Source organism: Dasypus novemcinctus, chromosome 6, assembly GCF_030445035.2.
Source record: "Dasypus novemcinctus isolate mDasNov1 chromosome 6, mDasNov1.1.hap2, whole genome shotgun sequence".
Lineage (NCBI taxonomy): Eukaryota > Metazoa > Chordata > Mammalia > Cingulata > Dasypodidae > Dasypus > Dasypus novemcinctus.
The window spans coordinates 66700086-66716525 of NC_080678.1; the positions used below are offsets into that span (position 1 = coordinate 66700086).

The 16440-nt window shown below is 38.9% G+C and overlaps 1 protein-coding gene across 1 annotated transcript in view; it reads left to right on the plus strand.

Annotated features, from left to right (window-relative positions):
* Nucleotides 1-8631: 8631 nt before the first annotated feature.
* Nucleotides 8632-16440, plus strand: part of UBE2D1 (ubiquitin conjugating enzyme E2 D1) — a 36089-nt gene continuing 28280 nt past the window's right edge. Inside the window, exon 1 of the mRNA XM_004473199.4 lies at nt 8632-9070. Coding sequence (XP_004473256.1) covers nt 9047-9070 — 24 coding nt within the window. The 5' untranslated portion in view covers nt 8632-9046. The remainder of the gene's footprint in view (nt 9071-16440) is intronic.

A 16440-nucleotide genomic window follows, 5' to 3' on the forward strand; every position in this document is an offset into this window, starting at 1 on the left:
ATGTCACATACAAGGGAGCCTCAATAAGATTAAGTGCTGATTTCTCATCAGAAGATCTGGTGGCAAGAAGGCAGTGAAATGATATATTTAAAGTGCTAAAAGCAAAAATGTACTAACCAAGAATTTTATATCTGGCAACACTGTCTTTCAAAAATGAAGGCAAGATTAGGACATTCCCAGATAAACAAAAGCTGAGAAAGTTTGCCACCACTAGACGAGCTCTACAAGAAATGTAAAAGAGAGTTCTGCAGGTTGAAAGGAAAAGACAATAGACAATAAATCAAAGTCACATGAAGAAAAGATCTCTAGTAAGGGTAGTGACAGGGATAACTATAAATGCAGTAATATTGTATTTTTGGTTTATAACTCCACTTTTTACTTCCTACAGGATGTAAAAGGCAAATGCATCAAATGTAATGAGAGGGAAGTGGACATGGATGTGGATGTGGCTCAAGCAGTTGGGCACCCACCTAGTACATGGGAGATCCCAAGTTTGGTTCCCAGTGCCTCCTAAGAAGATGAGCAAGATAGCAAGCAGACATGATGAGCTGATGCAACAAGATGATGCAACAAGGAAACGCAATGAGAGACACAATAAACAGGGAGTAGAGGTGGCTCAAGCAATTGGGTGCTTCCCTCCCACATGGAAGATCCCAGGTTCAGTTTCTGGTGCCTTAATAAGAAGATGAGCAGACAATGAACAGAGAGCAGACAGTGAGCACAAACAACAAGGGGACAGGGAGAAATAAAAAAAATAAAATCTTTTTTAAAAAATGTAATGAGAAATCAGTGGTTTGGACTTATAATGTATAAATATGTAATTTGTGATAAGAACTACATAAAGGTAAGGAGGGGTATAGGAACATAGTCTATGTATACAGTTAAAGTTAAGTTATCAAAGCAAATAAGATTGTTATAGATTTAGGATATTAAATTTAAGCCCCATGGTAACAACAAAGAAAATACCAGAGAATATGCAAACCAATAGAGACAGAAATTAGAGTACAGGTTGCCAGAGCACAGGACAGGGTGAATGGGAAGTTAAATGGGTGTAAGTTTTCTGTTTGAGGAGATGTAAAAGTTTTAGTAATGTAAGGTAGTGAGGGTAGCACAATATTGTGGGTGTAATTAATGCTTGGGAGTGGTTGAGATGGATAGCTTGTGTTTTATATATATATATTCCCACACACAAAATAACAAACAACCCTGGAAGAGCAACTAAAAAGACAATGATGAGAAGTAGATGTGGCCCAAGTGATTGGTCCTCTCTCTACTATATGGGAGGACCTGGGTTCAATCCCTTGGGTCTCCTGGCAAAAAAGAAGAAGAGAAAGCATGCCTGTGTGGCAAGTCGAATGCCTATGTGGTGAGCCGAGTGCCTATGTGAGCGCCAATGTGGTGAGCAGTGCCCGCACAGCAAGCCAAGTGCCCGTGCAGTGAGCTAGTGCCCGTGCAAACGAGTCACACAGCAAGATGATGATGCAACAAAAGAGAGACAACAGGAAGAGTCAAAGTGAAGCGCAGCAGAGACCAGGAACTGAGGTGGCACATCAGAGGTCCCCAGGATCAAAGATCACACAGCGAATGGACACAGACAGCAAGGGGAGGCGTAGGGGGAGGAGTAGGGGGAGGGGAAGGAAAAAAATAAAAGGGGAAATGACAATGTCAATACATGATCCTGGACAGGATCTAACAAGGAAGAAGGGAAAGCTCAAAAGGACATTATTGGAACATACCAAAAAAATGGACTATAAACTGTAAGCTTTATATCAATGTTAAATTTCTTCAACTTGCTAAGTGCACTTAAGGTGGATACTTAAGTGAAAATCCATGTGTTTAGTTAATGTACATGGCAGTATTAAGTGTTCAAGAATCACAATATATAAACATACACTGACATGTTCAGAAAATGGATTCATAAATAGATAGATGACAGAAAAATGGATAAATAGATGGATTGATGGACAGAAGAATGCATGGTTAGATTGATAGGGCAAATGTGACAAAACGTTAAAATTGGTGGGTTTTGGTATCAGGGAGTACAGGTGTTTTGATCTTTGTATTTTTGTAAGTGTCCTCTAAGTGTGATAGTATTTAAAAATAAAAAGTTTTTTAAAAAAAGCTTAAAATAATAGAAGTCAAAGTTATAAAAGACGTGCAAGATCTTTGCACTAAGAACCATTGATGAGAAATTAGAGGCTAACAAAATGGATAGATTTGGTATGTCTGTGGACTAGAAAGTTCAATATTCTTATTTTATTTATTTATTTTATTTATTTCTCTCCCCTTCCCCCCCCTCACCCCCCCCCCCCCCCCCCCCGTTGTCTGCTCTGTGTCCATTCGCTGTGTGTTCTTCTGCATCCGTTTGTATTATCAGGCGGCACTGGGAAACTGTGTCTCTTTTCGTTGTGTCATCTTACTGTGTCAGCTCTCCTGGGCGGGCTGTGCTTTTTTCACATGGGGCGACTCTCCTTGAGGGGTGTACTCCTTGTGCATGGGGCTCCCCTAGGCGGGGAACACGCCTGCATGGCATGGCACTCCTTGCGTGTGGCAGCACTGCACGTGGGCCAGTTCATCACACAGGTCAGGAGGCCCGGGGTATAGAACCCTGGACCCTCCATGTGGTAGATGGACGCTCTATCAGTTGAGTCACATCCACTTTCCAAGAAAGTTCAATATTTTTAGATGTCAATTTTCCCCAAATTTTTCTATAGATTTAATGTAATCTCAGTCAACATTCCAACAGGCCATTCTTTCAGAAATTGTCAAGTTAATTTTAAAGTTCATATGCAAAACAAAGGACCTAGAATAGCCAAGACAACTTTGAGAAAAAGAAAAAAAAAACAAAGTTGGAGGACCACACTATCATATTATAAGACTTATTGTTAAGACAATGTGGTACTGGTCTTAAGATAGACAAATTGATCAGTAAAACAAAATAGAGGGTCAAGAATAAGACACATACATAAATGGTCATTTATTTTTCTAATAGGCATGAAGGCAAATCAATGGCGGAAAGCAAAATCTTTAAATGAAATAGGGGTGAAACAACTGAATACAAGTATGGAAATAATTGATTCATTTTATACTGCACACAAAAATTAATTTGATCAACAACAAAATCATAAACAACCCAATTTTAAAATGGGCAAAAGTCTTGAATTGACATTACCACCAAATAAGAAATACAAATGGCTAACAAGCACATGAAAAGATGTTCAACATTGAATTATGCCCTTAGATCTACACATTTCACTGTGTGTAAAATTTTACCTCACTAAAAAAAAGTAGGACATATTTCATATTTTCTTAGATTGCAATAGAGATAAACAGTCACAGATGAGATAGTGATATCTTTAAAGTAGGAACATATTGCTTCTGGAATGAAAGGAATAATATAAACACTAATTAGCCATTAGGGAAATACAAATTAAAACCACGATGAGATACCAATTCACAACCCCTCTAATGACTATTATTTAAAAAAATAAAAAATTGTAATAAATGTTGGAGAGGGTGTGGAGAAGTAGGAACGCTCATTCATTTTTAGTGGGAATGTAAATTGGTGCAGCCACTGTGGAAAACAGTTTGGTAGTTCCTCAGTAAGGTAACTATAGAGTTACCATATGGCTGGTAACCCCATTTCTAGATATATACCGAAAAGAATTGAAAGATATTTGTACACTGATGTGCATTGCATCATTATCACAATTGTCAAAAGACGGACAAACAAAATGTGGTATATACATAAATTGGAATACTATTCAATCAAAAAAGGAATGAAATTCTGATACATGTGACAACATGGATGAACCTTGAAAACATTCTATTGAGTGAAATAAGCCAGACATAAAAGGACAAATATTTTATGATCTCACTGATCTGAAATAATTAGATTAAGCAAACTCATAGAGTCAGAAAGTAGAATATAGGTTACCAGGGACTGGAGTGGGGGAAGGGAATGAGGAGTTAGTGCTTAATCCATACAGTTTCTGTTTGGGGTGATGGAAAAGTTTTGTAATGGATGGTGGTGATGGTAGCAAAACATTTTGAATGTAATTAACACCACCAAATTAAATATTTAAATGTGGTTAAAGGAGAAGTTTTAGGTTGTATATAAATATTACTAAATGAATTTTTAAAAACCTATAGGACTTTATATCATAAACAGCAGACCCTAGTGTAACCTATGGACTCTGGTTAATAGTATAATTACAGTAATATTGTAACATCAATTGTAACACGGTACCACACTAATGCACATTATTAATAATAGGAAAAATTATGAGTGTGAGGGGAGGTATATGGGAGCTGCATATTTTCTTCATGATTTTTCTGTAAACATAGAACTTCCTTAATAAAAAATTAAATAAAAATAATTGATTTGAGATTGATTATGGATTTCAACATAAAGCTAAAATTTAAGACTTCTAGAAGAAAATATAGGAGAATATCTGTGCAACCTTGAGGTTGTCAGACATTTCTTCAAGGAGATTTACAGATCACTAACCATAAAAGGGAAATTGCTTTCATCAAAAGTCAGAATTACTGGTCCTCAAAAGACATTGTTGAAAATGAAAAGGCAAACCACAGATTAGGAGAAAATATTTGCAATAATCATATCTGACACAGGACTTGTAACCAGAATATAAAAGTGACATGTAATACATAAATAGATATGCAATCTCATAAAAAATGGGTAAAACCTTTAACAGACATCTCATAAAAGAGGGTATATGAATGGCCCATAGGCACATGAAAAAGTACTTAAAATCATTAGTCATATGGGAAATGTAAATTAAAACCACAGTGAGATATTTTATACCCAACAGAATGGCTAAAATTAAAAAGATGGACAACATCAGATGTTGACAAGAATGTGGAACTAACAACTGTACTACATTGCTGCTGGGAATTTCAAATGCTACGTCCATTTTGGAAAACGCTCTGGCAATTTCTTATTGTGTTACGCATACTCCATCCTATGACCCAGTAATTCTAATTGTAAGGTTTTTATGCTAGAGAAATGTTAGCATATATCCACAAACAGAGGTGTATAAGAATATGCATAGCAGATTTATTTATAATAAACCCAAACTAAAAACAACACAATTGTTCATCAACCAAGAAGGGGTTAAACACACACACACAGCTTTGTATATGTTCATACTGCTGAATTCTACTGAGCAATGAAAAAGAATGAAATACTGATACATGTAACAAAATTAGGTAGAACTCTAAAACGTTATATTAACTGAAAGAAGTCAAACAAAAAAAGAGTATGCATTGCATTTTTCCATTTATATGACTTTCAAGAACAGGCAAAACTAATCTATGGTGATAAAAATCGGAACAGTGTTTCACTATAGGGATGCGGATGGGGAGCAGAGAAATTTTCTGTGGTGAATGGAAGCATTCTAAATCTTGATTGTGGCAGTTGTTATGCAGATATATTTATATGTCAAAACTCATTGAATTATACACTTAGACCTGTGCATTTCACTGTGTGTAAAATTTTACCTCATTAAAAAAAGTAAGACATATTTCATATTTTCTTAGAATTCAATAGATATAAACAGTCATGGACAAGATAGGTGATATCTTAAAGTAGGAACATACTGCTTCTGAAATGAAAGGCATAATATAAACACCAATCAGTCAACCTCAACAAATAGGTAGAGAAGGATCTCATAGAGCAGGTAACATTTGAGTTGGCTCTGGAAGGATGTGTAGGAGTTTGTCAGATGAATCGTGGGAGGTCATTTTATAAAAAGAGAATTCAATGTGCAAAGGCACATAAATTGTGTGGAACTGAAGATGGAAAGGAGGAGTTTGGGGGCCAGACTGTGATGGGCCTTTTGTGTTAAACTGAGGCTTTGGGCTTCCATGATACAAATCAGTAAATGTTGTTTTTTTTTTTTTTTTTTGGCAATGAAGTGATGTGATCAGTGTATATTTTAGCAGTATGGAGGATGGTAGCCTGGGGTAGGGAGAAATTGATACCAGGTGTTCTGAGCCCTTGGTACCTTTTGAATGAAACTGCCCTGACCATCCATAGCCCCTACTTGAGTATGTATGTTTATTTTCTATGGAGAGATGATCAGGGTTGTCCAATGAATCATCCTAGAAATTTTTTCTGGGTTGCCTGTCAATGAGCTACTTACAACTAGTGTTTCTCCATCGTGGTAGCAGCTGGACAGCTGGACACGCCCTCTTTTCCCACATGATATCTAAATGCTAACAGCACAGGAATGCAACTCCCCAAAGCAGCCAATACCCAAACCCAGACTGTCTCCCACTTACAAGTACACTCTCATGCTTGTTCTATAAAAGTAAAGAGCAATGTGGCGGAAGGGTTCCTCTTTCTGGACACAAAAATGGTGGTGTATCAGCTAACCCAGAGACAGCACGTGACAACAAGACCTTCTTAGTGTTTTCCAGAGCTTCCAAACTTCCCACAGCTAATTGGACCATGGGTGACTACCTAATCCCCAAATTCATAGTTTTCTACTAGCCTACAACTAAGCCTGGAGTAAAAGATGAGTTGCATTTAATTACATTCTTTCTTTTGGGGATTTAAACTTGGGAATACTAAAAGGCTTGGTCATTTAGCAGAAGGGGCAGTTGCTGGAAGAGTGTCACAAAGTGGAGTAAGGGCTTTGGCAAGCCAAAGCCATGTGTAACAGAAACTGAGGGGTAGCTGGAAAGAGGAGGGTGATGCTAATGTTCAGAAAAAAGTGAGACTGTATGAAAAGGAAAATAAGAGAGTAGCCAGGCCCTAGACCTATCTTAATTTGGATGGGGTGGGGAGAAGCCTTGGGGGGCGGGGGGGAGTTGGGGAGAGGGGCAGATGGGGTGTGGGGGGGTAAGGTGGGGTTCAAGTTAAGTTTCAGGTACCATTAATTCTATCATTCTTCCACTACCCCATTCCCTGGGCTTTTCCTTTTTTACTTTAAAGTTACTTGAGTTGATTTCTCTTCTTTGTTCTTTAGAAGGCTATGGTAGCTATTGTTTTGGATTTGTGGGAAGGTTTCCCCTGCCCTTACCCTCTAGTAACAGACTCAGACTCCTGGTCACAATGAAGGAAGGTGGACATGTCCACTCAGCGTTTGGAAATACAAGACTTAAATTAGTGTGAGAGGTTGGGCTGGGAAGTAAGATTTTACAGTCATTACCATATAGATAAAAACAAAAAAGCAAATAACATTTATAGGACACTTTGAATATTTTAAGACACTGTGTTGGGCACATTATATAATTTAAGATCAGTTAATTCTTTTTTTTTTTTTAATTCCCCTCCCCAGCCCTTGCCCTGCTGTTTTTGTTGTGTCCACTTATACTTGCTACGTGATCTTCTGTATCTATTTCTCCTTTTTTTTTTTTTCTTTCTTTCTTGTCTTTCTCCTCTAGGATTCACCAGGGTTTGATTCTGGGAACCCCTGATGTAGAGAGAGGTTTCCTATCACTTGTGCCACCTCAGTTCCTTGTCTCTACTGCACTTTGCCCTGACTTTCCCCTTCATCTATTTTTTGTTGTGTCACTGCGTTGGCACTGGATCCCGGTGCATGCCCACTTTCTCTTCCCCTCCTTCACCAGTAGGCCCCAGGGATCCAACCAGGTCCACCCATATGGTAGGCGAAGACCTTCTCACTTCAGTCACATCTGCTTTCCATTAATTATTAACTATCACAAATCTAAAGACTGTGATCTATACTGACCCTGAAGGCTTAAAGAACTTACGTGGCTTGGCCAACATCACACAGCAGGTAGGTGTCAGAGCTGGGATTCCATCCCAGGATAGTGGTCCATCTACAAAGCACACGTTCCTCCCACCACCCTGGATTGCCTCCTAGTACATGAGATCTATCTTCTAGGAAGATAATATTTAATGTGTGAGAGGGTCAAGGTTTGGAACTCTGGGGTACTCCAACACTTAGGAAGAAAAGGAGCTAATGATATGTTTTTAAAAAAGGAAGTCAGAGGAGTAGAAAGAAAACCCAACCATCACGGGGCTATAGAAGGCAGAGGGGGTGAGCAAAAGGGTGGCCAGCAATCAAATGATTCAAAACATCAGGAAGACAAGGAATGAACTGAATTTGGTAATTAGAAGCTCAAGCGTGACCTTGGTGAAAAACCGATTCCACTTCTGCTGAAAACAGAAGTCCGGTTTTATTGGGTAGACAAGTTAATAGGAGTTGACGGGGTGGAGAGTGTGGGTAGACTACTAAACAGGCACTGTAACCCGAAGAGAAGGCGCAAATGGGGAGGGTTTGAAAGGGTGATTTACGGAGGAGCTGGGAAAGGGTAGACAGGCGGAATGAATTTTGGACAGAGGAGGCCTCTTTTCCCTCAGAAACAGGCGCTAAGGAAGGACGGAGCCTGTGCATGTGTGGAGGTCGAGAAATTGAGGTGATTCATATATTTGAGAAGAGACAGTGACACCTGTAAAGGTAAAATTAAGATCAGTTGTAGCACAGGGTGGATAAGGAATGGTTAACTCTATGAAGATTTGAAATTCTGTTTAATGCTTTACGAGTTAAATTGTTCTCCCCATTTTACAGGTGGCGAACCCCAGTTTAAGTGTCTTGCTTAGAGTCAAACCTGGAGACCAACTCCAGACCCGGCAGTTCTAATCCCGGCCGCCCAGCGTGTGCGGCTGAGGTCACCAGGGCGAGCAGCCCCACGGCGCCCGGGGGCGGGCGGCCGCTGCCGGGTGGACTCGCGGCCAGGGAGAGGACGCCGGACTACACTTCCCAGTGTGCCAGACGGGGCGGGGCGCGGGCGCGGAGGGCGCAGCCTCCTTCCCAGAAGCAAAAGCGGAAACAAAAGAGTCTCGCCGGCGTCCCCGCCCGCACACTCGCGCACACTCGCGCTCGGGCGCACACCGCACAGGCACCGGCGCCCGGTGCGAGCCAGCGAACGGCGAGCCGGGGACTCACCGGCTGAACCAGGCGAGCAGCCGGCGAGCCGAGCCCGCGACGACCACACCTCCCGAGCCCCGCAGCCGCCGCGCGTCCGCCGCTGTCCCCGCCGCCCTCCCTGACCCATGGCGCTGAAGCGGATTCAGAAAGTGAGTGCCGGGGCCCGGCCGGGCCTGGGGCGGCGGAGCGGGCGTCGGCCCCCTGACGCGTCCACCCAGCCGAGGGTCCCGAGACGCGCGCCGGGAGGGCACTGCATGGGAGGATGGATGGTCGGGGGCCGGAGCGCGCAGGCCGGGCCAGCGGGCACCGGACAGGTGAGGTGGGAGCAGGGCAGGTCCCGGGTGGCCCGAGGTGTCCGGAGGCGGGGGGCCCGCTGCGCGCTCGCGGCGGAGCTGCATCTGGAACCCCCCAGCGCAGATCCTTCTTGGTCTCCAGACCTTCCCGAAATGTGCCTCAAGATCACAGCTAGGTTTTGCCGTACACGGACTAGTTTTGACTCCTGTCATGCTGTGTTTTCTCCACGCCGTTTCGTAAACCCGTCCTCATCTCTGTTTTTTCTTCTCCGGGCTCCCGGAGAGGGCAAGGACGGTGTGGTGGGCCTACAGTCTTTCTCTTCTGAGCTGTTGGATTTGTTCTCTCTCTCCTCTGAGGTTGGCTCTTCTCAGTTGCCCGAATGAGCTAGAAAAGCCCATTTGGGGGCCGAGAAGCCGGTCTCTTCCTTCTGCCCCTTCTATTTTGGTGCTTCTGCTGCTGCCACTTCAGGTCACATAGCTGTAGTGAAAACATAGTTGCTGATACACAACAAGATGACCTCCTGGCTGTGATTCATGGTGACTCAAGCCAAACAGGTTTTTTTTCCCCCATGATAAATTTATATGTAAAGTTGGAGACACAACCGAAACTGCCACAAATTAAATTGCTTGATGCTTTGACACATGGTAATAGAATGAGGAAGAAATGTGTATATTCATTCAACAAATATTTAGCCATCTTAAGTCGGCAAGAAATTGTTCTCTCTTGTATTTTATTTACTGTTCCCCATTTCAAGTGTGGACATCTTACTCAGTTGGGATTTGGGTCTTTTCTTTTCTGTTCACTTTTATTTCTCATTGGATTATTAGTTTGTTCACTGACCCAAGTTTTGGTTTAAAGTTGCAGTCCCTCTTGGGAATATAGAGAATTTATTTCTTAAATGGGGAGTGCATTCAGCAAGTTAAGCTAACAGTGGTCAGCATGTTTTGTAAAGTAATTTCAGAAGAAATTGCTGCCTACTCAAATTTTTTATCAACTGTTTCAACCATGGATCAATACAGCAGCTGTACACAAGCAGTGACAGGGATACATTGTATTCTGAGTCACCATTGGTGACACTTTCAGGTACAGAGGACAGCAACTTTTTAGACCCAGCCTTTTTTTTTCTTTTGGTCCAAGTACTAAATCTGTGTATTATTATTTGTTGTGCAATTTAAGGGTCATCTCACTATAAACATATCGCTTACAACCAGCATTTATTAACATCTTTTCTGATTTGAAGATGATAACAATTACAGATTTTTTTCATACTACATAACACTGATTTTAATGTTCCTGTCTTCATTTTTGCCATAGTTTGCATATTAATGATGATGTAATATTGGTTCATATTTGCCTAGAAACATAATTTTCAGGGAAGTTTTCGAACTCTATTCTTTCCTAGTTGTAGAAATTCCTCACATGACTTTGCATGTACAGTAACTTTTTTTTTTATGGTACCGGGTTAGGGGTTGAGCCCTGGATGTTGTACGTGGAAAAGTCGGTGCTCAACCACCAAGCCACATGGGAAACCCTGAGGTTTTTGTTTTTTTTTTTTTTTCATTTATTTGCTCATTGCTTATTTGTCCCTAGGAAGCACTGGGGACTGAACCCAGGACCTCCCATGTGGGGAGCAGGCACTCAACCTCTTGAGTCTCATTTGCTCCCTACAATAGCTTTTTAAATATGTGGTATTTGTCTGTAAGAAGTGAACAGAGAACTATGTATGCTATTTGTAAAGTACACTGGTGATCTTGTTAGTCACCATGCTGAACTAATGTACTTAGCTTATACTTGTATTTATAATATGACATATGCCCACATATTTATAGTAACTATTAGTTATTATTAGTTTGTTAGAATTGTCTAATACAAAAACATCATTTACATAAAGTTGGTATCAGTCTTGTGACAAATGGATGTTTTAGAGGAGAAACTGGGGATTATATAACATCACACCTCCCTGTGTCGGTCTTTGGGTTCCCTTTGCTTTTATCAGGCAAGTAGAATCACAGATATCTCCCATCCATTAATCATGTGTTCATACCTTACCCTCAAAGTCTGGCAGGGATTATTTTGGTTGATTCCCCTTCTCTGCCCACTCTTCCTCCCTCTTTGCCCATCTCCTTGATTGAAAGTTGACCGCAAGTTAAAGTCCGCTGTTTGCCATATGGATGGGTACAAAGCCCTTTTTGATACATCAGTATATAAATTGCTATTTGAATCTTTCATGTTCCAACAAATAAAGATATGCATTAATTCCAGACTTTTTAAACCTTTTCAAATAAAACCGTACGATAGCATTCGTGCCATTGGGCTGTAATTTTACTGTACCTAAAGTGACAGACTTTAGAGCTGAGCAGAACCTCAGAGAACCCTCCAGCAAAGTGATTCTCAGGAGGGTGGGGGAAAGGGGACAGCTTTTAGGGCAGTTCATCAGAATAACCCGTGGAACATTTTCATCCTGTCCCTCCTCTGTAAATGGAGAGATGTTGAATCCTTCAGATGTTCTGGGTTGGAAAAACTTTTGGGAACCCCTAATATTCTAGTCTACTTATTTTTCAAAGAAAGAATCTGAGGCCTGGAGTGGAAGAGTGCTTTGCTCAAGGTTAATCACTTCAGAAATAATTTGGCAAATTTGAGAACATTAAAAAAAAAATTCATTATTTCACATTTCTTCACTATGAAAAGGTTAAAGATGGTTGAATTAAAATGTTTGAATTAAAAGCATATGGATAGCATTGTCTAAAAATATTTTTATGGCACAATATGCTAAATGATACAGTTTTCTAGTGTAGAGTGCCAGTTTTGCATTTCAGCTCATAAATTTACACACTCATGCCCTAATTTTAGATGCAGTGAAAGATGTTATCACAGTCACCTCAATCACTAAAGAGAAAAAGTTTGACCAGAAACTTTTTGAAGAAAGACACCAAAACGCCTGAAGAAAGAGGGTAGTTTTTTAGCTAGGCATCTATTCTTTTCTAGAATTAGTTTGTAAGTGTTTTTTCTATCAATACTGTTTTCAATCTTTGATAAACTTTCTTTGGAAATCATTTTTAAAATTAAGAATTGTACATCGTACTACTGAATGTTTTGAAAACAGAAAAAAGAGGAACTCCTAATATAGTCATCGTGTTAATATAGTTTCTACTAGATTTTTTTTTAATTTGATAAAGAATTTGAGGAAATGATCATCATACTAGCATAATATGATAGGCTTATTGTCTTTTTTTGTCTGTCTTTTGAAAAGTGAAGTAAAAGTTTTGTTTTGCAAATATAGCAATTCAGATAACTGTTCCTTGGTTTTCAGTTCTGTTCCTAAAAGTGAACATTTGATTTTTTAAAATCAATTTAACTAAAATATATAAACAGATTAAAATACAACTTTATAGATATTTTGAGCTACTGAATGTTTTGATATATATGATTCCACTCTAAAATCTTTTTGTTAGTCTAGGAAATCTTAGAATACTTAAAAAAAAAATTAAAACCTCTGTAGATGGGGCCTCAAATGGGAGAAGAAAGTCTGGTTTCTATTCCTAGTTTCTTATCCATACAATGATGTTGATGCTGATACCAGCCAGTGTGTATGTAATGGATACTCTGTGCCAGATACTGTTCTCAGTGCTTAACATATATTAACTGATGTAATCCTTAGTAGGCCCAAGATATAAAAAATTATTATTGTCTTCATTTTACAGATGAGGAAACTGAGGTTTGGAGATATTGAGTAACTTATGATCATACGTCCAGTAAGTGGCAGAGCTAGGATTCCAAACCAGACAGTTGGCCCCAGATTCCTCATTCTTTACCACTTCACTAAATAGCTTTTCCTATCCAGACTGACTCATATCTCATAACTATTGCATTGAAGTGAAAGACATAGTCAAATGTGATCATGAATCTAAGTTGCTTTACAAAGTAGGATATTCTATACAGATGTAGTGACATTATAATTAAGACCTTGGCATATTTGGTTATTTTTACTGACTCATCCCTAAGTGTTGACAATGCATTGTTAAATCTCTTCTATGAAGTAATGTACACTGGGTCATTTAACATTATAAATGAGTAACATACAACTTTGTTCATCTTTGTTATATAACTTAAAATTTTTCTCCTCCAAAAGGATTTAGAAAAATTGGTTGTAGTTCATAAATGTTTTATCAAAAGTATCATTTCATTTTGGAGTTTTCATTTTAGAAGTCTTGTGAATTGATATAGTTGTTTAGTTCTTAGAGTGGCTTTGATGGTAGTCAGAGATTGTAAAGATATGTTAGAATGACTTTCAGATATGTTGGAATGACTTTCACAGATTCATTGGAATGATTTTCAGATTACAAGATTAAATCCCAGATTCTAGGTCTTTTAAGAAAGTATGTAACATTAAACAAATTTTTAAAAGAGAAGCACAATATTTAAGCTATTTGAAGATAAATGGTTTACCTTGAGATGAGAGGAAGAAAGTGTTCTTTCTCTAAAAAGTCAACGTGGATTTTTCTGCTTTTGAATCTTTGTAATTAAGCTGTTTTTCTTTTGCCCCTGATACCATGGATTTTTCTTTCTTCCTCACAAGAAAGGTGTAAAAGATGAGGTAAACTATTACAATTTAAAAGTTCTGAGGTTTCTTCTCTTTGAAAATAAATAGCATAGAACTATTTTAGGAAGCCAGGCTCATGTAAAAACCAAATCTATCAGGATGTGGGATTGCCTCCAGTAAAGCAGAGTAGCATCCTTACTTGCTGAAGTTCCCTGTAATACAAGCAGAAAACTTAAAGACTTTCATTTTCTTGTAATGTGTGCTACTAATCCAAATGATAAGCCTAGTATTAGTCATCAAACTGAATTAATGGTTGTCTATTAATGTGTTCCCCTCTCTCACCCCATTTAAGTGGATGAGCTGGTATTACATTTAATTAAAAACAAGTATTGTGATCCTTGTTCTCCCTCCTCCCACCTCTGTGAAATGCTGAAATAAAAGATACTGGAATATATCTTATGACCCAGATTCTCAGGGTTTGTGGACTGGAGAAGTACTCAGCCACCTCAGAACATCTGTCTGAAGGTCTATTTCTGGCCTGTCTTGGTTTTGATGACTTTGGAGAAGCCGGGGTATTTTCTGCATTTAATTTATTTCTGAGATGAACCTCTGAAGGTTCATTGCCCACATTAGATAGTAAGTAGAGGCTACTGTGATCCAGGAATTGTGCTTAGTATGGGAAAGAAGCTACCGCCTAGCTAGAAGCATACAAGCTGCCCATCCTGTTACTACCGTGCTCTGCAGCCTCCTATTTTGCCTCTTCATGTTTACCTCACTGTTCTCTATTCATATTACCCCAGTTGTATAGCTTATCTCCTTCAGTGATACCTCACTGCTTACCCTAGTCTGCTTGTGGACTTAAGTCTCTTCAACAGAGGTGAAGACCGGGGTGGGGGGTGCGGTGTGTGTGGGGGGGTGCGGTGTTGGTTCCTTCACCTTAAACTTCCTCTGTAGTAAAAATAATCTGATTGCTCTCTGATTGTTCTGGCCACCCTCTTATGCAGGCAGTTTGTGTGCATTGGTTGGCTTGCTCTGTAGGGAACCAAGCCCACCTGTTGACCTGAGCTCGTTGTTCTCCTCTAAGCCAGTAAAACTCTAGCCTATGTTTTAGCTGCCCCCAAATTTTCATATGTTGTGTTTTCATTTTCATTTAGCTAAAAAATACCTTCTAATTTCCCTTTTTATTTCTTTTTTGACCCACAGATTATTTAGAAGTGTTTTATTTATTTTCCAGATATTGGGGGATTTTACAGATTATCTTTCTGATGTTGATTTCTAAATTCATTCCGTTGTGAACAGAGAATGTGTGCCGTATTATTTGACATTTACACTCTTTAGACTTGGTTTGAGGCCCAAAATATATAGTCTTTGTTGTTGTTGTTGTTTTTTTGTATTGTTTTGTTATTTGTGTTTTTTTTACACAATTTAAAAACCCTTCAGGTGCTCAACACAGTTTTTCACATTTTCTTATTTTTATGTGTTTTAAGTAACTGGCCCCAGGGATTAAACCGAATGCCTCACATGTGGGAAGCAGGTGCTCAGCCACTCGAGCTCCTCATCACAGTTTTTGAGTGAAAAATGTCTGAAAATGACTTCAATTTGTCATTTTTCTAGTTGGTGTTTACTTAGCCTGGGTTATTTCTAAGGAATAAAAGCCAAAGTAAAGATTCATCCTGCCAATATGTTTATGATCTTTTATAATTTCCAGAACAGGGTTGACAAAATTCATCTATTGGATAACAATCAACACTTTTTAAAAATATTGGAATGAAAAAGAAAATGCTATTGCTTTGCATATAGTAAGGGTGTTTTATGAAACTTTTGTTTTAGTTATTTACGTGTGTCCCTGCATGTGTGCACACATGTGTATATATGCATATTCCCTAGGTCATTGATATAAAATGCTTTTATTATGAATTAATGAAAGGAAAGTTTAAAAATCTCTGTTCCATAGCATATGATCCTTAGGTAAAATCAATGTTGTGAAAAACACTTGGAAGTGGGGAGAGAGAGAGTATATATACACAAACACACACACACATACATACACATACAAAATATAAGTGTTCTAGCCATCAAAACGTTTCTATTTGATACAAATTTTCTTGAACTACTTTGTACAACTACAATATCAAGAATAGTGTTAGGTAATGTTAAGAGAGATTTATTTATTACACAGACATTTATTAAGTGCCTGCTCTGTGCCAGCCACCGGAGTTACAGCTGTAAGAAATAAGATTGAGGAACAAATATTTGATAGGTATGCTTGTGTTTTAAGTAGGTTTTAAGAAACAGGCAGCCAGGTGGGTTTTTTTTTTGTTTCTTTTGTTTTGTTTTTTGTTTTGTTTTGTTTCCCCTAAAGCACCATCTTTCTTGGTTACTCTGAAGTAACCTCTGGTAAAATAGCATTTAGAGTGTTCCATGTACCTTGCTTCATTATCTGTTAAAATTCTATTATTTATTTTTTTAAAAATTATTTCTCTTTAATTTCACACATGCTTTCTTTTTTCAATTTTTTAAATTTTAAAGAAGCTTTCGATTAAATAAATGTTACATAAAAAATATAGGGGATTCAGATGCCCCACTCCCTCCCCCTCCCACATTTTCCCCACATTAACAACATCCTTCATTAGTGTGGTACATTTGTTACAATTGATGAACATATATTGAAGCATTGCTACTAAC